We start from the raw sequence: 22,185 nt of genomic DNA on the forward strand, positions 1-22,185 counted from the left end.
GCGTGAGAGATGCCAGCCTGCTGAGGTCTCTACACATATGAAGTGGAGTCCATCTTAAGGCACATCAACATACCCCACCTCCTTTTCCTTTCCTTTCTCTTTCTACTTCCTTTTGTCTTTGTTACTCTGTCGTGCTGCTGTTTCCTACTCTCTTTTTTTTTCCCCTTACAAAACCCACACTCAATGCATCTATGAGCGGTACTTTGTTTCGCCGAAAAATGCTCTTATTCAGGGATGGAAACAAGTCTTTCATGTTCACTGTCTGGTGATACAACTAACTTAGTCCTAAATTATTTAACAACTTCTTTTAAGAGATTCTAAATCAAATATGTTCACAGAGGGACGTCCCCATGAGAGAATGCCTGTTCGGTTTTGTCACTAAACTCAGCTGGGGAATTGACTGTTCCACTTGTAAAAGTATTGGCACATCCCCACATCAATACGCCTGCTTGGTTTTCCTCACATCCTCCAGGACTTCAGTGTCTGTGGATGACTGGGGATCATTTTCCAACCTGAGACCTGACCACAACGCTATTGGGCATTGTAAACCACTCACCATAGCCTAAAATAGCCCAGTGCAATAATGTCTCTCTTTACTTGTAGAAGCTAAAAGCTCCGCAGTCACGGACGCAGTGTCATAAAATCGTCTAAGCTCTTTGTTGGTGGAGTTGAGTTTAAATTGAATTAAGGCCTGTTAGTGGAGAAGGAGCATGTCAAAGCTGCAGCGAGAAGATAGTTTTATTGACTCCGTGAATACGTTTGTGTCTTTCTCTCAGGTCTGCCAGGCCTGCCGGGGGAGTATGTACCTCAGAGCGGTCCTATGGGCATGAGCATGGCCCCGCCCACCTACACCAACCCTCATCAGATGACCTCTCACCCTTCCCAGCGCCGACACGGACCCCCTCTCCACGCGTACCTACCTGATCATCCCCACCACGCCCACCACCTTCACCACCACCCTCACCACGCCATGCTGATGCACGGAGGACCCTCGTCACACCCAGGAATGACCATGTCTGCACAGAGACCCCCTTTGCTCACTCCCATTGACCCCAGTACTGGAGGACAAGGCCTGGACATCCATGCCCAATAGTATAAGGGAACTTTGCTACCACGACAACAGCAGCTACTACAAGAAAACAGTGGAAAAAAAAAAAAAAAAGAAAGCAGCAGCCCACAACAAATCCTATTTTGAGACTATTTTTAAGAATAAAAAGCAAAACCTTTTGACCAGAATTTGACACTAAAGAAACAGAATTCCAGATGAGCTGTGATAATTCTTTTTTTTTCTTTTTTTTTTTAAACTTGTCAATTTTGTTACTTTCATCCAAACGGAGGACCAAGCTGTCAAGAACACTTTGTAAAGTCTTGGGCTTTTGGTAAAGATCAACGGAGGATGTTTTGACGTACACGTGTGCAAAGAAATGGACAGACGCGCACACTCAAATAAAACACACACTTTTCGCACACCCACTCACACACCATCATAAACATGTTCCGTACTCTTTCATGTGACGCGCTCAAACGCTTCTAAAATAATATCACTCTGGAAGATTTAAAAAAGAAACAACAGAAAGACTCCAAGAGTTATAACTACTGTAGTATAAAAAGTATAGATAAATAAGTTAAAACTTGTGCATTTTTTTTGTTGATCACATGGTTTATGTTTCCTGAGCTAGTTTTAGAATTAAAGGTTAACCTTTTCTCTCTCACACTGTGTGTGCTCCTTCCTGGAGGAGAAACTGTCTCGCAGCACAGCACTATAAAAGAAAAGAAAAGAAAAAAAAAAACAAAAAAAAACAATAAGAAGATGGAACATCTCAAAAAGGCTTCAAACCACAGAGGGCAATCAGGTCCTGTCCCCCATAAGAACAGGGCATGATGGGAAAAGGCTGCTAAATGACACCGGATCTCTCCAGAAGATTCAGTTTGAACATTTGTCATGCCCCTCATTTTTTTTTTTTGGTTCATGAATGAATGTTGCCCTGTAGGTTTTAAAGGAAAAAAAAGTTCTTTGTTTGAATTGCCCAAGCACTGGATTGTGTTGGTTTTATACATTTTTATTTTAATATTATTTTATTTTTTTGTACCCTGGACTCTCGTTGGTAAGAGCCTATTGAAGGAAGCTTAATAGTGGAAAAGCAACATCCTACGGCGCTTCTTTATCTGCGGATCAACATTCTTGCCATAAGGACAATACTGACACAAACGTTGATTCTGTGGCACTGGAGAAGCATTTGATGGTTGATGCACCAAAAAACCCGAAAGAAAAAGAAAAAAAAGAAAAAGAAAAAAAAAACTTAAATTATGAACTCAATGCTTTTGGGAGAAAAAAGCTGAGAGAATATTGTAACAAACTTCGTACAGAGTTCAGTCTATTAATTGTTTCATGTTAGATATTCTATGTGTTTACCTCAATTGAAAAAGAATGTTTTTGCTAGTTTCAGATCTGCTGTGGCATTGATATTGTATGTCCATGAATTCCTTCCTTTTTCAGCACGTGTTCCTCACTAGATGATAAGATGCCGTCTCCCTTAAGCTTTGTCAAAAATACATTAAATACTTGTATGAGGACTGTGACGTAATGTTTAAAAGGTGTTCAGTCACAAATGCTGTAATAAATATTTCATTTTTGATTTTTGTTAGATTTTTGCGTGATTAACTGTCTTGTATACCAAGTCTTAATTCACTTTTCTATTTTAAAGTAATACAATGAATTAGTTTGTTATTAGAAAACCAATTTTGAGTATATTGTTCCCTGTTACATTTTTTTTTTTTTTTTTTTTTTTTTTTTTTTTAACAGATGGTCATGAAAGTACATCAATTCTCACTTTCCTCCAGCACTAGCTTGTTTTAACCAGGCTGCCCTCTTCAATATTGAGTGTCCTCTTAAAACGACAATAACAAGTTATGGATGAAATACATCTTGCCATGGCAATTTATTTAGGCACACAAATGTACCCTCCAAATGATAAATAACTGTCAAATGCAAATTAAGGGGGAAAATTGCACAGCAAATTCACCACCAACTCATCTTAGTTTTACACCAAAAGGTAAACTATCAGCAGCGAATTGGAGGGAAATAAAAACTGTTGACGGTGGCCTTCAAGTTCTTGATAAACCCGTTGGTCAAAAATAGCAAAATAAACAAAAATAATGATATTGAAAATATTCCAGTTTAAGAAAATAGATAGGAAGTAAGTAGATGTAGATTAATGTTGTGGATATTTCAACTTCTGTTAAATTTTTTTTAAAAAGGGTAATTTTATTATTAATAATAATAATAATACAAAAGAAAATTATATGTATTCTCTCACTCACTCTATCCCTGCTCCTTCAAACAATAGAGTTCGTCCCCAGAATAATTGCTCTTACAGTGAGAACCATTGCTGGCCCTCTCAGGGTGTTCTGTGCTCATTTCTGCCGTTTTGCAGCGCCGCCTGTCGGCCCCATGTGGCACCGCCGTCCTGGAGTACACGGATGGGCTTTGATAGGCTATCTCCACTCTCTTTTCTCTATCTCTTTGCCAGTGTTTGCCCGCGGCCATCCAAGTCATAGCCTTAAACCAGAAATGACAACATCACTGTGGCTGAAATATTTTCTGTCCTTCACATAGAAGCTAAAACTTCTGCTGTGTTCGATTCATTGCTTTAATTTTTTTTTCCCCCCTCTCTCTTTGCTTTTTTCATTTCTATTAGGCTGCAAATGCTGTTCATCGCGGACTCATTCCTAGGTATGAATCAACAAATATAATAATTATTATTATTATTAAATAATTATAAGAATAATTTAAGTGTTTTTTAAAATTAAAAAACTGGCCTGGCTGGGATTTGCTTTTTCTATAAATATATTGAGTCTTTTATTTACTCATATGGCCTCTTTTTTTTATATATTGTTTTGTTTTTATTGTTACATGGGTTTAAATATGTATCGATCCTTTATTTAATACTAATTATTTTTGCAATTATTCTGGACTATCGTTAACTATTATCAGTTCTTTAATAGTGTATTTATTTTTCTGCAAACACAGGCTTGTTTATAAATTAGCCACAGACCTAATCATGTGTTTTACTGTTGCCTTTTGTATGTTCCTGTTGTAAAAGAGTGATTTAAATCACTATTGCACACTGAATATTTCTATCATACAAATGTCCACACGGGAAGGCCTTTTTAAATGTTAAAACTAATATTAGTTGAATATATTTAAATGGTCACCTTATATAGCATTATTGCCTTTTAGGCTATTTTAACATTTGGTTGAAATGTTTCTGTGAACTGTCACGTTATAGAAAATGCGGACGTAATACCTGCAGAGATCATCTTTGTTTAACTTTTTTTTTTAATATATATATATATATATATATATACAGAGGGATGTAAGGCCTTAACCAGGTAGAAAAAGATATGTTTTTATTGGTTTTACACCAGAGGCCAGTTAATGGCGTGTCTTCTTCTCTCAACTATTTAAAACCTAAAAGAGCTTTTTGGTTTTCTAGTGGTCTATTATTCCGCGGATAAAACGGAAGGAAGAAGCCCTCCGTTTTGTGCGGAGATTATCAGATGAAAAAGAGAGAAAACGTGAGGATTACTGTGGATGGAGAGGATTTTAATATTAATAGTTTTTTTTTCTTTTCTTTTTCCCCCTTCCTCCCTCCCTCCCCCCTCCTCCTCCCGCCTTTCTCCCTCCTCCCCGCCCCCCCACCCCCACCCCTCCTCCTCCTCCCCGATGAGACAGAAGGTAGATTGCCTCTGCTGCTTTCCTTTTGCCGATTCGGTGTGACAGGGATGATGGATGATCCAGCCGAGCTAAACAACTCCTCCCCTTCATCTCCTCCCTGTCAAAGCCAGTCCGGGCTGCTGCTGCAGGAATAAAATAAGGAATATATTCCCTCTGCACTGCTGCACAATGCAGCCCGTTCCTCTGGAAGACGCCGCGCAACAATATTAAAAGTCCACACACAGTTCACGCTGCTAGAAACACGGTGTGCGTGTGTGTGTGTGTGTGTGTGTGTGCGCGCGCGCGCGCGCACGCACGTTACAGAGGCAACATGTTAATAATGTTCACGTTATTGGCTCTTTTTGCTGCAGAGCATCTGGTAAAGTGGGGTTTATGATCTGAGCGAGGGGTCTGCAAATATATATATTTTTAGACACGCGAGCGCTTCTGCAGGAAGCGAGGGGAGAAAGCCATTACACACAAAAAAAGTTTAGCTTCTTCTTTGTTGTTCTTTCAAATTGCTGATTTGGATAGTGGTCATAAAAAAAAAATGAACGCTCACAGGGGCTGAGTGTCCTTCTTCGCTGTGCAGCTGGCTCTGCCCAAAATGGCTTGCTCTGGGGGACAGTTTTTTAGGTTTTGTGTATGTAGGGCCCGCGTGTGCTGCTGCCCTCTTTTTTTTTTTTTCTTCTTCTTGTTTTTTTTTTCTTTTTTAACATTTCAGCAGTTTTCTCCTCTTGCCATAAGGTGTTTCTATGACTACGTTATGTAGGCCTGTGAGAGCGGGTCAGAGGCGGGGGTCCCTGGGAGAAAAGGGCCGCATTTGGCTGATCATTTATCAATGTCAACCGCATAATGATTCTCCCTGCAGTCCCCCTATTGATGAGGATAATTACATTAGCTCAGAGTGACTGATCAATAAAGCCCAGGGAAAATGGTTTATTATAGCACCACCGAAAAGGCTTTCTGGAAGAGGGGACTGGCTGCTTCTTTCTTTCTTCTTTCTTTTTTTTTTTTTTTTTTTAAACAGAAGGCAGGGCTGATCTGTGCAACCCAAAACTCCGCAAAGACAATCGCGTGAGAGGCTAAACTTCATCTGGACGCAGTTTTCATGTTGGGATTTGAACTCTTAATGCTTTTACTCCGTATTGTGTTGCATTTTTCCGATTTTCTTTTTCTTTTGTTGTTTATGCCAAGCAAATTATTATTTTTTTTTAATTTTTTTATTTTAGGTTGTTAAATCCACAAAAAGCGACATTATTTATATCCGTGTTTATCACGTGGGGGAAATGGTTTACCTTCTGAGGCTTCTACCGTTTTAAAGCCAGTTAAAGTCAGAATGAAGTGGACAGAAAGGCACGCGCATTCACATCACGTGTGATTTTTTTTTTTTTTTTCTTCATGATAATGAAAAGTCAAACTGGAAGTCGAGGAACAGGCTGCCAACCGAAGCTGAGTTGTGGTATTTTTTTTGTAGTAAATTTTGTCTGTGTCTTGATGGGGAAAAAAAAAAAAAAAAAAAAAAAACAACGCTTTCAAATGGCAGCAACACCTGATGCAGTGTTTGAAAAGCCCGGCCTTGAGTCTTCAAATTAAGAGCAAGTAAACAAATGAAAAAAAAAAAAAATACCACATCGAAATAACCAAAAATAACCCGTAAAGACTGCCAGTAAACGCATCTCTGACCTCCCCCCTATCCCCCCTCCCTATCTCTCCGCCTCGCGCTCTCTCTCCGTGTGTGTGTTCTTTAATTGTCAACAACTTATCCCCTGCAGGAATGTTGCAAACTCTTTCGCCTTAATTCTCCGTGGTCCTCTGCGCCAGCTCCCATTTACCGCTGATGAACGTGTCTGCAGGAGACAGCTCCATTATCTATTTATCATTTATGATAGTATTTCCTCAGACAATAGAGGAAGAAGCGCGCCCACAGATAGTCCCGCTGATGACTCTTCTTCACTGCCCTTTTACTGACACTTATTTATTCGATGGCATTTTGATAGCCTGAGTAGGACATTATGATTTTTATCTTAGAAATAAAGCTGCTGCACGCTGTAATAGTATCTAAACAATTAGGCTTAAAATAAAATCTGAAAATGTATTTTATTTTTGTTACATAAAAAAAAACTTAAAAAAAAAACATAGAGGAAAAATCATTAAAAAAAATAAATAAATACAAAAAAATCTTTAGATAAATAAAATGTGCGTCATTTTTCAGGTGTAATGGGTAAAAGAAAGAAAATTCTCCCTCTCTTGGATGGCTGATATTCAGGAGTGTTCGCGCTTGGCCGCAACCTGAATTTGAGGCGATTTCTTTTCACACTTCAGTGGTACTTGTCTTCTTAAAAATGAGTGACTGTCACCCCCCCCCCCCCCCCCATACACATCCCCCACACCCTCCTCCACTCCCCCTCCCTAACACACACTCAACCCACATAAATAAATCTTAATGATGTAAAAATTATAATTAGGCCAATAACATAGCTACAGGGGTTGGGAATGAGCAGAAACTGAAAATTGCAGTGGCCAGTCGTGAAGCTGCTGGAGAGGCAAGAAAAGAGGGCATGTGAGTGCAGAATAAATAAAGCGCAATAAAAAAAGGGAAATAGCCGGAGTTTAGTCAAGCCTTGAGGTACTCAAACCTTTATTTCAATCAGTTAAGATTTAATTAGGCAAGCCTCAGGCCCGGCCGTCTCCTTTTCTCATTATATTGCCTTTGCAGCGCGGTGTTAGAATGGCCCCCAAGGTTGTCAACATTTGACCGGTTTTTCCGGTGAAATAATCACGGTTTATGGCTTAAGAGCCCATAAGATTCGCAGATAAATCCGGCATTATTCCATTATGAGACGGAAATCCTCACTGCGAGCGGCGAAGATATCGAATCCATTCATTTATTGATTGTTTTCCTGAGTTTATTTATTTTTATTTTTTTTATTCTTAATTTGCGTGGGTTATTTTGAGAGCTTCAAAAAAAAAAAAAAAGGCTAGAAATATCTTGCGGGTAGCCGAGGGCAGCAAAGTGAGACATTTCACAAGAACTGTAAATAACAGAGGAGGGCTGGGAAAGAGGCAGAGGGAGAAGCAACATACACACAGTGGATTTTCTAAAATATTAAATTTCTCCGGGTTATTGATTAATGTGCACATTTCCAAAAGCACGATGCACGTTTCAAATCCATTAATTAAGAACTCCAATATAATGTAGATGTTCGTGCAGCGGAGAGAGAGAGAAAGCTGGAGACCCCCTCCCCACCACACCCTTGGGCGCACTGTTATTACATGATGGCGACCCCTTCTGGAGGCCAGAGTAAATGTGTTTATAGAAAGGGAAGAAGAAGAAGCGGTTTGTCTGTCTTTCTTGTTGTGACACGAGCTCCGTAGGAGCTTTCATTCTCATTTCTGCTTCAGATAATGAGAAGAGCGATCAACTCTGCTCACAGATCCTCCGCTCCGAGACGGGTTTTTTTTTGTGGTTTTTTTTTTCTTCAAAACTTCATACAAAGGGGCTCCCACCATTTCGACCCTGTTTCACCCTGTGAGACGATAAGACCCTGACCTGCTGCAGCGAATGCGACCTCCAGAGACTCTCATCTCATATTTACTCACAGGTATAAAGCTCCTTATGCATGTATTAGGGTGCCACGTTCATGGTAAAATCAATAAAGATGGATTGTGGGGTCAATATTATGCTTTGCACCTGGGGACTTGTTGCCCGGCTCCCCTTTCTGACTGACTGTGACAGAGAGAGAGAGAGAGAGAGAAATGAGCAATTCATAATGCGCGACTGCAACATCTCTGCAAGCGCCTTGTCCGCCCGAGTCTCTGTGTGCCTTCCAAGAAAAGAGAGAGGGGTTTCAGCAGGGCTGAAGTCATCCAGCCAGGGGCCTGAAGGACCCGGCCAAGACTGGCATCATTAATCACGGCCCACTTGAAGATTATGACTGAAAGTCTAGAATCGGTAACCATTATCGTCTCGGATGGCAGTTAAAACCTCTACTTATTTTTCAAAACAATGTCATGGCACCGACGTCTGTACGAAGAAAGGACTGAAGACAAGAGAAGGCAAAAAAAGAGGAGAAGGAGACTGGTGGGGCTGGGATGGAGTTTCAGACGACGACAGACCACTTCATGAGCCTGGACTGGTTTAATAATAATAATAGGCGACTGAAACAACAGAATGCAAACGAACAAGCAGTGACATTTTAATAAATAATAATAAGAATGATTAATAATAATTTATATTCTAATAATGTATTATTTATTATACATATTTTCTCACGTTTGTGTTACATTTCTATCAAAAACAAAGACATAATTACAAGACTATAATTTCGTTTGGATATTCAATTAAACGCGTTTTACTGTCATTAAGACTACAAAAGACAAAGCTGTTTTACCGGAAATTGATTTTGAGAAAAATTACCAAAAATAAATGTGTCCTCCATTTGTCTAAAAGTGGAAACGGCTTTGTCACTATTTTTCGACAAATTTTTAGCCCGGGTGGCAAGTTATGATAATCTCCACTGCACATAACAACTTCGGGGAATCATACATTTCAATTTGTCCACTTATAAAGCAAAACGCAGTCGACTGAAATTTGACTTTTTTTTCCTTTTTTTTTTTATACAGTCGTTACCGTATTTTCTTTCTTTCTTTTTTTTTTTTTTTTTTTTTTTTTTTACCGACCGACATCTTGTAATTTTGTCGACATAAATATCAAAAGGACAAATTAAATGCAGTTGGGTTTTTTTTTAGAGGCGTTTCCTTACTAAATATACTATACTAATTAATGAATGTAAAAACATGTATACGATGCTGCTTAAAGAAAAACATATCCACACATCAGCGTGATGCAGCAGTCTGGCCGTTTTTATTTTGGCAGTTAAGGTGTTTTATGTACAATACCTCAGTCCCTGATGATGTAAATATTCGTGAGAAGGACCTGTTTTATGCGATATCTTGTAATATCCCCGCGATATATTTGGCTTGTGTAAGTATTTTCACCAGCAGATGAGAGAGGCAGGAAAAGCCAGCTTGGTCCCTGTTAGCAGTCGGAAGCTTCAGTGATGAAAAGCAATAGCTGGTGTCAATAACTTTTTTAGCACGTCACTACAGCTGGTGGGAATAAATAGTAGCCAACTGAAGAGGAGGAGGGGGAGGGGGGGGGGTTCAAACTGTGACATAAGGCTATTTGGGTGTGTGACCACAGGGAACCTGGGTTTTTCATATCTCCCCGACACAATAAAAGCCCTGTGTGCAACTGTCTCACAAGTCCAACTTTGTTTCTCAACAAGGAGTGTAAACTGTTGTCAATATTCAGATAGCCTTCATCTGCCAATAATGACAGGCAGCCGGCTTCCTATCTTATCTGCTGGGCCAGGTAGCGCCATACCTGGGGGGAATAACTGCTGCGATAAAGAGTGCCTGGGCCAATAGAAAGGCTCTTGTCTGTCTGTGAGGAGTTAATGGAGAACGCCACTGGAGACAGGAAGTCCTCAGAAAGTGAAAAGCACTTTATTGCGCACCTGAATGGCCTGGCATAGGGTTTCTCTCAAACCCAAAGGGAAAACCACATTATAGGTCCTTACACAGGGTCATTACAACAGGGCAATGGAGTTCAAGTGATCCATTGCATTTGAATGACAACATCACATCGCTCCATTCATTCTTCCCTCTTGTGTGACCTGATGATGATCCCTGCGGGATTGGGATGTTGTCAGTGGAGTGATGTGCTGAAGTTACAGGAGAGAGTGTGCAGGATTCGGTGCATTCAAGTCTCTCTCACAGTGTGTCTAAAAACTCACTGCAGCACGGATGTTGCCTCATCCATTTGTCACTAACTCAGAGTCAGGACAGTTGTGGTGATTGTTGCTTTCTCGCAGCAACAGGTTTGTGGATCCATAACCCACAGTCCACCGCAGCATGACATCATCAGGCCTCTAAAAATGAACTGCAGCATCGATCTCTCGCAGGCTGATGTCCCATAAGTCAAATGTGGACGGTGTGGGACGTGTGTTTGGATGGAAGTGTATATTTACCTGTCACCAGGAACTCAAGGACATGGCAGCAGCAAGGTTGTATCCAGCCACACAGTGGAGTGTTTTGGGGGTGAAAATGAGTTGTAAAAATGACAAATGGCCCACATTTCTCTCGCAAAAGGAGCACTGGAGCTGGCACGGTGCTTTCAGCCAAACAGTTAATTGCTTAGCACAGTGAAGGCCCAACAAAATACTCGTAAAGCATCAAAAAAAAGAAAAACGTTAAGTCCAGTGAGTGTCTTCCTCTCCTCTCCCTCTTCCTTTTCTTGCCTCCACCTTCTAACCAACTGCTTCCATCCCTGCTCTTCACAATTTTCCAGCACAAAAATATTATGTTGCCTGTGGCAACAATTCAATAAAATGCCCAATCACATCTGTTATTTCAAATATTTCCAAAATTAAGTTGAGTCTTTACATAATGGAGAAGTCATCTCATCTGCACGTTGGCATTTCAAGCCAGGATTTATTGCAGTGTGATAAATGATCATAAGGCTTGTTTTGACAAATGCAAGGGTACTTCTGAATGAGCGCAGGGTTGGCACAGCGTGCAGGGCCAAACCCACTGTTATCAACTGGATTAGTGGCTCTGATTATGCTCTGGATTCAAGCTTTGCTCTCAGCACCAATCAGAGCCTGTGGTCCACGCATCCCATAATAGCTACGCTCATCTCCATGGCTGCCGCCACCGCCCGTGTACAGTAGCCCCACCTCCTTCAAAGTGCACTTATTTCATAATAACAAGCCTGCGACAGCTCTCATCGGGCCATCATGCTCACAAATAGGGGACGGGTGAGCCAGGGTTTGTTTTGACTGAATCACATTCAGTCTTCAGCCTCTTGCTACTAACCTTTTTCCCCTGCTTATACCTCCAGTCATATTTTCCTACTGCACGGCTCAAATCTTTGGGAAGGTCACCAGTGATCATCCGTCTATACCGCCCTCTTTTTGCTGTCTCGTTCTCCTCCGCCTCTCCTCTACACTGCTGTTCTCCTCACCCCTGCCCACCACCGTGCTGGCCTGTACCTGATTCCACGGATGTTACCGGGCCTCCGCTGGACCCTCGCTGTGAACAGGAGACGGCACAGTTTCTGGGTCACTTCTGTCACAGACCAAATGCCACTCAGGGGGGATGACCTTTCCGGTGGCCGATGCCGGAGCAGGCAGCCTCCATGCAGGTTGTCACCCCTGTGGTTCCAAGCACAAATGCACACTCCGCAGTATTCCCCCCCCCCCCCTCATCCTTTTTTATTTATGACAACACATGATAGAACAATGGGGACGAATTAAACCCGAGCAAAAATAGCCACTGTACAATATGGATGATGTATGACATCTTGGCTAAACTCAGGACTATGAGGGGCCTTGGCGACCGCCACAGACACATGGTATATCAGGTCTCACCAGAAGGAACTCCAAATATGCTTCCTGGATTAATTTGAAGGTGCAGGTTACTCAGCCATCACCACTGTTTTTTTACAAATAGGAGCTTAGCTCTAAATGGAATACCTCAATTAGCAAGAGGCCTGGTCAACACCTTTCTCTTTAACATAGTATACCATTAGGTTTCCATTTCCAAGCTGTTCATTTCAATGGAAAGCAACTTGCTCATTTATGGCTGCTAAAAAAAAAAAAAAGGGATATTTCTATGGCAAGTCCTCAGGTGCATGTGATCCAATGTCACATCAGTGTCATGACTGATTCCTGCAGGGTGTTCAGAGCTCTGTGTTTTTTAAAAGCTCTCCGCCGTGTCTCTGCTTGTCCCATACTACCAGTGAGTCATAAGAAACTAAAGTAAACCTCCATATCTTCCCCCACCCCTCAGAGTAGATTTATGTGTCATAGTTGTTCAGTTTCCCTCAAACATACCATCTGTCCTCCATCTTGTCAATCAAACATCCACCGCTTTGCCATTTAAAATCCCCCCGACCATTTTTCTCATGATCCATTGTTGTTTTAAAATAACAGCCTCTGATTAGCGGGTAGAGCTTCCTAAAAATAAAAATGAAATCTCTTCATAGCTGCTTCAGCTCTGAGCAGAGAGGCCTCTTTTTCCCAGTGCTGTTATTCAAGCCCCCTAAAAAAAAAAAAAAAAAAAAATTCCTTTTTTAATTTCAAACTGGCTGCTCAGACTCTTCCAAGAGAACCTTTATTTATTTCCACCCTGTGATGTCTTGCTGGCTGAGGGAGGCTAAGAGGATCCCTACTAAAAGCACTATGCTGCCTGGGGCAGAAACAGGCCAGAGCTCTCTCCACATAAATAACACAGGAGCGTGGAGGAAGTCCGTTTGGTGGTCTGCTGGAGGGATAGAACCTACCCTTCAGTCTCTGGTTCTGTCATTCTTTTCTCATTCTCTGTGTCTCAGTTGGCTATCTAGCAGCTTGGCTGAAGAGACATAAAACAGCAGGATCAGGAAGAGATTGGGCCAAGATGTACATCTGAGTGGATAGCAGACTTCCAATAGCCTGCAGGACACGGCCAGACAGAGTGGATGCTGTGAACTGCGTCAAACTAATCTGACTCAGGGGAGTCACAGATTTAAGAATTGTAACCTATATTACAATACAGAATGAAATGTGTAACTAAATCGCGTCACATGTCATTTCATGGTAACACTGCAAGAGGAAAAACACGATTAATAGTATGATTCCAACTTCTCTGTCACACTCCGTTGATTATGAGTAATGCTCATGCAATACTATGAGTCCAAAAAAAAATTCTTTTAATGAAAAAATATGGAGTTTTGTTCTTGCTGGATGCCTCTTGAGGATCAAATTTCTCCAAAGCACGGGTGTTTCCAGCCCCAGGAAGTGACCTCTCCAAACTAGCCTTATTTGGACAACACTCGAATGCCCCATTGTTGTGACAAGAACAATGAATCTAAAAGAGGGTGGGAGACAAGGGCAAGGAAAACACAAAATAAAGTCATCTGGCTCTTAAAAATCATCAGATGGAAGCTTTTTTTTTTCTATATTTGCACTAACATCATGGAAAATTTGTCAGCTGACGCCGATGCCGGCACTCGCCTTTGAAGTAGGTTTAAAAAAAGCTGTATTTAGTGCACATTGTGTGCAGAGCCTAATTTATAGGAGTTGACCCTGGCTCCTCTTTTGTGCCACAGCCATCTTGGAAAACAATGGCAGGAAGGCTTGAAACTTGAGAGGAACTGAATCTGCTGTTTTCCATTTTTTCTGTTCTTATTCAATGGAGAATTTTCCCTCCCAGAGTAAAATAGCTCTGTTTTTGTGTCCAACAGGAGCCATAAACTGATGTCTAAGCATACCACGGCCAGGCGATAGGGCTGAGTTTAACTGGACACATGGGGACAGTTGTTATGTACCACATGGAGTGTGGGGGGGCTGACAGAGGAAGCCATGGCCGCCTGGCGACCCCATGGTGACCCAGTGGCCTCCTCATGGAGGGATCAAGGACTAGAAGGGAGCCGGCTGAAGGTTAGAGGTTTAAGGGTAACAAATCAAGCAACACTTTAGTGGTATTTAACCCCCGCATACCATATCTCTCTAACTGCATGATCAGTGTATGACTGCAGAAAAAACATAGGAACGTTTATTTTTATTCTATATGGGGAAGTTCCCTGCAATACAAGAAGAGGAGGGGGTACACCAGAGAGAAGACAAATTAACTAATGGTCTTATGTCTTCTAATGAATCAAGGCAGACATCAGGTAAAAAATATCTGTCTGTGGGACAACAGGTGAGGAGATTTGCAGGCGTGAAGCCACTGCAACATTAGGAAACAAAAACAAAATCTTCACTTAGTGCTGATGCCCCACAGCTAGAAGGCAAATCATTCCCTTCTTATAAGATGCATTTGTTGAGGTGGCGGCAGGTTCTTCACCCTTCCACTTTCTTTCCTCTTATCGTTTTGCATGCCATAAAGAAGGGGACAGGACAGGGACCCTCTATAGGCAGTGCATATCTGCCCCTAAAAGCATCACTCAACTTTATGTCCACTTCTGGTTCCCCTCGCCCAGCTGTGTTTCTTCCATTAGTATCTGCTCATAAAATGTACTGGGGTTATAAAGATGTGCAACAGAAAACTCCTCGATAGTCTCACACCTTTACAAGGTAATCAGGTGTTCCCACGTACCTGTAGGCACTCCAACAGCCCAAAAAAGTACATCAAGTTTATGGTGTTAATATTCACAAGAACATAGTCAAAACTGTTTGGCAAAACGTATTTATTAATAATATACGAGTATAGAATCCTGCACAGCAAAACAGAAATTTTCTTGAAAATTTTCAGCTTGAAATATGGAATGGAAGGACAATTTTCAGTTTCTTTTCCAATGCTACAATGATGACAGACCTTGTTCATTTTAGATTTTGCTTGACTGTCACCTCATCGGTATCAACAGGCCGATTAACCCTTCATTCAAAACAGACTTAGGTCTTACAAATAACCTTGAAAACTACAATTAGTGCCAAAACAAATTAGTTTCTTACGTGATTAATGAGTTGACAATTATTAATCACATACAACTGTGATATTTAATTTTTTTTTTTAACATATTTGTCAAGCAAAAAAATACTAGCTAGAATAAAAGCTAGAATATGCTTTTCTGTGTTGTATTTTGTTGTAAATTGAACATCTTTGGGTGTTGGTCACATATAACCAACACATTTTAAGTTGTCAGGGCTTCAGAGAAATTGTTGTGGCCATTTTTCATAATTTGTTGACATTTTACAGCCTAAATGATGCATCAATTAATGACAAAAAAACAGTCAGATGAATCTTTAATGATGCTGAATTTTAGCACGGACACAAACAAATATGGGTGATATTTAAATACACATTCAACATCACGCAAACTATTCAAAGAAAAACATTTCTATCATCTAATTTCATCAAAATTGTTGGCATACAAGGTTAGAGGAACCTGTGTGGAAAATTGTACCCAAAATGTCAATATTAATAGTTAACTAATTCATAGTTATTTAATTATAGTTAATTCGAATAATGCAGACTGAAGAAAGTGATGTGATGTAATGTAGTTGCAGCATGAACAGCTGCGTCAAACCGCTGTGCTAAAAAATATATTTTATAATGTGAAAAAGGTCACTGCAGGGTCAGTCTTAATCAGAAATGATCCCGTTTACCCCACTGGAGAGTGACTGAGAGGGCACTGAGTGACGCAGGTGAGAGACAGGCGTCCACCCAGCACCCAGACCGCACCTCCCTTATCTGCTTATGGTACGGAGGAGGAAGGAGTGACAAAGGCCAGGGCTTGGAGTGTGATAAGGAAGGGCCTTATGTCCTGCTTTGGCCCATCGCGAGAGGCCATCCGGAGGCCAGGTGTTGACCACAACCAGAAAAGCCTCCGAGACTATGTTTTCACACACAGGTATGAAGCTGACCCTGTGCTGCCAGATATAAAGAATGCTGGTGTGTATTTACATGTGGTCGCTCTGGGGCAGTGAACGAGAAGACGAAAGGGAGAGTCAGACAGAGAAAAAGGGTCAGGTGAAGTTCAGGGCAGATTTTTTGCAGGAAAGCCAAATTGCTTCCGGATCTAGGTATCCACCCCAGCACAGTTCACTGTTCCTGCACTTCCCACCTCCTTCTCTTCCTCCCTCTTTCCTCCCATTCATCCTCCCATCTTTACTTTCTTGTTTTCTTGCTCCACTTCTAATCTTTCCTCACTCTTTGTCATTACTCTGGCTCTCTGGCAGTCGGTCGTGCTGGGCGGCATGGCACAGGGTGATGTCTGTAGGGAAGCAGTCTTTGAGTAGAATACCTCTGTCTCTCTGGCAGTCCAGCTCTCCGATGAAACCATACCAGTAGATCACGAGGCCTGGACCAAACCTGCAGAGCAGAACAAAAGAAACACAACCAGTCTTTTTTTTTTAGTACATACCTATCATCTCCAAGAGTTGAAGATCTGAAGTTGCTAACAATGAGTTACACAGTTGCTTTCAAATTCATATCTGCAAAACACTTATGGCTGTTGAGTTTTGATATAGAAGGTGTATTAAAAACAAAAAGCAGGAATACATTTTAAAGAGATAGAAATATGGGACACTAGCGGGATGGATCTACGAGAGATAAGGTTGCTTAAGTATTTGCCTTTGATCACCATCCAGGAAACTTGTGCTGAATCAAACAGAAACACCACCAGGAAGATAAAGATCTCTTTGACAGGGTAATACACACTTGATCACATTACAATGGCAGTGAAATAACAATAATCTATGAAATAACAAAGTGCTTATACCAAGGCCTCCAGATCCTGTCATCAGAACCCCTTGGCACATAACAGAGCACACAGAGTTCAATGCGGAGTCGGAGACTTAAACACACTGCATCTGGTGGTTAATGTTAGCCAGTCCAAGAGTGTCCAGCTGTTTCATTCACATTCACTTTGAAGGCCAACGCAACTTTGCCTTAGTTGGTGAGCACTGCAGTTTGTAATGGCTATAAATAATGACTTGCTAAGCAACTACTGTTTGAATATAAGATGTTTAAATCCTTTTTCCTGCCTTCAGTCTTTAGTTCTGACCTAATCGCTTTACAGCTATTGTGTGTTGTAGACACTGTAGCTACTGTACACCTGACGGTCTGCAGAAAGGTGCAGAAACAATTCATGAGGAGGAGATCTTCACATAGGCAATAAATCATCTTTCAAGCTATTTATTAAGCCCCAAAGAGCCACCAGTGGCCCCTCTCTGCCTCATATAGATCATGCCTATTCTTTGAACATTAGCTGCCATGCATAAAGACATGTCACAGTTGAACTCTGAATAGAGAGCGCTGCAGCCCCCACATGCGAGACCAGATTCAGCGAGCTGACAGTGCTCCGGTCCCAGATACTCTATCCTCAGACAGTTAACAATGTTGCGGGGCCTCCGGAGACCCAGACAGGAAACTCGCCAAAGGGCCACGGAGAGCAGTAGAAGTTCACCTCCAAGGTAAAGTACATAAAACCTTGAACATGTGATCAATCACTTCATATTAAAAATGTGACTCCAACACATCATGGTTCTACTTTAATAGTTATTATGGGAATATTTAGTATTTTGTGTGGTTATAATTCATGGGATTTGCATAAATACCTCAATGGTTGACCTTACAACATTGACAAGGTATTTTAAGCACATAAATTACAAAGATGAGTGCAACCCTCAGCTGTTGTGGTATTGCCGGCTCTATGTGCTATGTTGACTGGGCCTTGAGGCAGAGCATGTTCTACATACATACAGGAGACAGACACATGTACAAGAAAATATGTGGCTGTACAACCTTCCCCCCCCTTCCCTCCTCCCTCCCCTCTCCTCCGAAGAGGCCCTTGCAGCAGTACATGCTTGTGCACACCGTCCCTGCCTTCTACGTTTTACAGTGTGTGATTTACAGTGCTGTATCTATGAGCAAACAGGCCCGAGCTAACAGCCCTGGAGAACGCCTGCAGATGCACACTACAAGTTCACCACAATGTCACACACATAGCTCAGCCTCTCAGCACTGCACAAAGCTCAAGACCCACAACGCTCATCATTTCCACGGTCCACTGCTGCACATGGCCTGCCAACTCTTAATATGGAAATGTTATGGAAACAAAACCTAAACATTTACATTAGATGACTTTGGAAAAGGGGTTACGCTCTTCTTTTCATTCAGCCGCCGCGCTGTATGTATTTCCTTTCGGTCTGGATGGGGAGGTGAGGCTGAGAAGGGGGAGAAAAGGGAGAGTGGTCTGCAACAGAGTGGAGAGAGGCAACCTTCTGAAAAGGTTAAAACTGTACATCAACAGATAAGGCAGCGGCGCGCGATACATCATGTCCCAGGTCTGTCAGGGGAGGCCAAGTACAAATTGAAACAAGCAAAATTATAAACACTGGGGAGCCATGTCACCAAGGCCTTTCCATACCGTAAAGAAAATAAATGGACTTTGAATCCTACTCAGGATTAATACAAGTCAATACTACGGGGACCTTGAGGTAAAAATCTGAAACTGGGAATAGAAACAATAACACGGAGGGGGAAGGGAGCGGTCAGGGGACCGAGACCAAGCCTGATGGCTACAGTGTGAGATTCTTGAGAAAAAGTTCCAAACAGCATCCAGACGCTGCAGAAAGCAATTATAAATATACAGTATGACACTTTATACACTACAACTCTATATATAATGCCTCCGAAGTTTGTGTCGCAACGTCTGAGGAAGTGAATGGAGGTTCAGCTCAAATTTGTAGGCAAATTATGGTTTATTATGTGGCCTTGCTCGTTTTAACCTGGCATGTGCTTATTACTCACACCACCTCTTAAGTCGGAGTCAGCCATCTTCCAATAAACACCTAACTACGTAACGAGTTGGTGAAATTGTTTGTGAAATGTAGCTAATTTCGGCAAGAGGGCCACTTGATGAGCCTGGGCGTGGATTGCGGCTGCCAGCTCCTGCTTTCGTTAGTGTTAATGAGCGGCTGGTGGTCGCTTTTAAAGCAGGTGCCAAGCAGCTTGCTACGGCAGCTTAATGAGAGCGAAGCACTCAGGAACAAAAAGCCTTGAATGGAGAAGAGGGAGTGTTATTAGTGTCTGCCTGCGCGCACACACAGCGTGCCGCGTAGCCCAGCCTCACACAGAGCTGAGCACAGAATGAAATCCCTGCATCTTGAATGCACAACCCATGCAAACATTACTTACAGAGCAGAGGGAAAAATATGAACTGCAAAAAGCTAATAAAAAGTACAATAAAACACCAACAGTAACCTTCGAAGAATGTGCAGACTTGCTTTCTTGATTTTATTTCTGCCTTGCTCCTTTTCTGAGAAGTCTAAGGTTACTGGAGGTCAGACAGCACACCCACCCCAAAAAAAAACCTTGGAGCTTCTACCCAACACACAGATCAAGGTTAATTTGATCTGCCACGTTTGGTGAGAAAAAGCTTCACTAAAACCGGGGGCCGAGCACTTCTGCCAGAACACATTACAAGACATGAGGAATTATCAATAAAATCAAGATGAATTTACGCTGCACTTTAAAACAGCCTCACTTCATTTTACATGCCACACAGAATCATTAAACAAACGCCCCAGCAGTGATTTAGACAGTGCAAACCTCCACCTGAGGGTGAACTCTGTGTCTCTGAGGTCTCTGCACAAAGACCTCTTTGTTTTCAGCATCCATACATCAGGTCACTAGGTAGGGCCACTAAAGCGCTGCCAAACAAGTCTTTTCTCTGCTCTCTGAAACGCAGGTATGGAACCTGCTCAACTTCTTTAAAGACAGGAAGCATTGAGAGTGATCGGGGGAGAGCTGTGGAGGAATATAAGTCTCTGTCTTTTTCTATGTACACAGTTCCTCTGTTTCCAACACAGAGAAAATATGTGCATTAGTGACAAATGGCCTGTTCTTTGGAGATCAGTCTCTTTACAGGGTCAGATAATGGTTGGGTGATGTGTTTGTATGTGAGGTTTTAGAGGGGGGGGGGGCAGTGACCCAGGGCCTGCATGCCAGGTGATATGGCCCCGCAGCTGATCACTCTACATCCAGCTTGTGGGTTTTAATGGCCTTGCGGTAGCTGTTTGTGGCAAGTCAGCCAGCCTGATGATGAAGACACCACTGATAAGTCAAGCTTCTGTGCACAAATAGGATTTTTAAAGGCTGACTCTTCCCACAGGGGCGTCCCCAAACAGGGAGGTAAATAATCCGTTGCTACAAACTATACAGACTTCTGTCCATAAATAACAGGACTTAAATGGAGGAATTAACCTTCCACAGACAAGTTATTAATATGACAGGAGTTAAGAATAGAGCACTTTTTTTCCTCTCTTTCTCCACCCCCTCCTTTGTCTTTATGAGCAAGTAAAAGTTCAACTCAACTCAGGTATGTAAAACACAAATACAAGGCAACGGTAACGCACAAATGTACGTTATTATTGCTCAGACCTGCACAAACATCATGATTAAGGTGGAACAGAGGGCAAGACGTAGTTCATCTTTGTTATTGTTGGAGAGAGTTTTATATGTACACACATGTTTGTGTTGTGTGGTGTTTAATGGAGAGGTGTAATGTGTGAATGTGGGAGGTCAGGCCGACTCAGTGTGTTGTGAGTTGTGAGTTGTATGTTGCGGGAGGATCTAATTTATGCTCGCAAATGCAAGGTGTCAATACCAGAGCAGGGACAACGGGATTCCAGTGCTTTACTTGGTAACCATAGCAACCACTGTCACCCTCCGAAGCAAGATGTGCCCTCAGCCCTTTGACCCGGAACAAAATTAGTCGACCACCAACCTGATCCACCTTGATTTCAGGAACACTACAGTATTGTAAGACACACCACCTCCAACATTTGCACATAAGAGGTGGAAGATCTGATAGTTGCAAGATAAATTAGATTTTTAACAAAAAATGTAATGGTCAAATAGGGCAACGTACAGAAAGCTGATGATTTTTTTTTCTTTTTTCTGTAAAGCATTTAATGTAACAGAATTTGGGAGATAACTTTCAGACGACACTTAATCAAATCAAATTTGAGAAATAAAAATAAGTAAATTAGGCTAAATGTGAGTTTGAAGAGAGTGAGTTGTTTAGACAATTTTGATTTATTGTAAGTTGGTTAAAACTATAAAAGTATAACAAGCAGTGATATGCGAGCCCTCGCATGCTGCACGTCGGAGAGCCAGCGGGTTAGGGCATACTTTAAAAAAACTGAAAAAAAAGTCATACAATAGCATGTCTTCAAAAATATGAAAATAAGTGGTACTATAGTATATTGTCCAAAATATGACTAAAAAGTTCCAAAATATGAAAAAAAAAGTCTATTCTGACCCGATTTGATGTCAATGTGATCAACCAGCTCAACAATGCATGTGGAAGTATGAAAAATGTAATTTCCTGTTGCCAGCAGGGGGCGCTATGAACATAACGATTATTAACATACAGGTGTCTTCACAGCGTGATTGATATCAAACATGTAAAGTTTGCAGAAGGTCAGTCCATGTATATTAGATTTACAGCAATTTGTATTTTCATGGCAAAACACTCAAAATGTCTGCCACGCCACGGTAACACCGATCGATGAATAACTTCTTTTGATAACTTTTCATCTTCCAGGTGTTAAGATAGCATAGACAAAATTTCATGCCGGTACGTCAAAGTCTGTAGAAGGAGTTCGTTAAAATACAACACGTGCAAATCGCCAAAAATGGCAACTAAATTAAAAATGGCGGACTTCCTGTTGAGTTGTGGTAATGGTGCAATGGAACTTTTTTGTACATCTGGATGTGATACACATGTCCACCGAATTTCGTGCACGTAGGTAAATGTAGCCGCCTGGGCATCAGTTTAGGGGGCGCTAGCGAACCATTTGGCCACACCCAGTTAATTTTTCGCCGGGAGAGATGTGTGTACCAACTTTCACGAGTTTTTGACTATGTTAAAGGTGCCAAAAAGGCAACTCTTTCGTAAGAAAAGGGCTTTC

At 41.6% G+C, this 22,185-nt stretch overlaps 2 protein-coding genes across 11 annotated transcripts in view; one reads left to right on the top strand and one right to left on the bottom strand.

Moving 5' to 3' along the window:
• meis2a (Meis homeobox 2a) overlaps nucleotides 1-2,636 on the top strand; it is an 81,658-nt gene extending 79,022 nt beyond the window's left edge. For 5 of the 7 annotated variants that reach the window (XM_069707174.1, XM_069707177.1, XM_069707175.1 and 2 more), the window contains exon 13: nucleotides 777-868. Coding sequence is in view for 2 of the 7 variants with exons in the window: in XM_069707179.1 (XP_069563280.1) it covers nucleotides 777-1,093 (317 nt within the window). In the remaining 5 variants the exon portion in view is untranslated. Of the gene's footprint in view, nucleotides 1-776 lie in introns of all 7 variants that reach the window. The other 2 variants (XM_069707179.1, XM_069707180.1) reach the window with 1 other exon arrangement.
• Nucleotides 2,637-14,934: 12,298 nt separating this feature from the next.
• Nucleotides 14,935-22,185, bottom strand: part of cdin1 (CDAN1 interacting nuclease 1) — a 54,588-nt gene continuing 47,337 nt past the window's right edge. For all 4 annotated transcript variants that reach the window (XM_069707185.1, XM_069707182.1, XM_069707183.1 and 1 more), the window contains exon 12: nucleotides 14,935-16,576. In XM_069707185.1, the coding sequence (XP_069563286.1) occupies nucleotides 16,411-16,576 (166 nt within the window). In that variant the 3' untranslated portion in view covers nucleotides 14,935-16,410. The remainder of the gene's footprint in view (nucleotides 16,577-22,185) is intronic.

This window comes from Brachyistius frenatus, unplaced genomic scaffold (assembly GCF_029030835.1).
Source record: "Brachyistius frenatus isolate BFR_SWC_R1_liver_20210118 unplaced genomic scaffold, ASM2903083v1 Contig_67, whole genome shotgun sequence".
NCBI lineage: Eukaryota > Metazoa > Chordata > Actinopteri > Embiotocidae > Brachyistius > Brachyistius frenatus.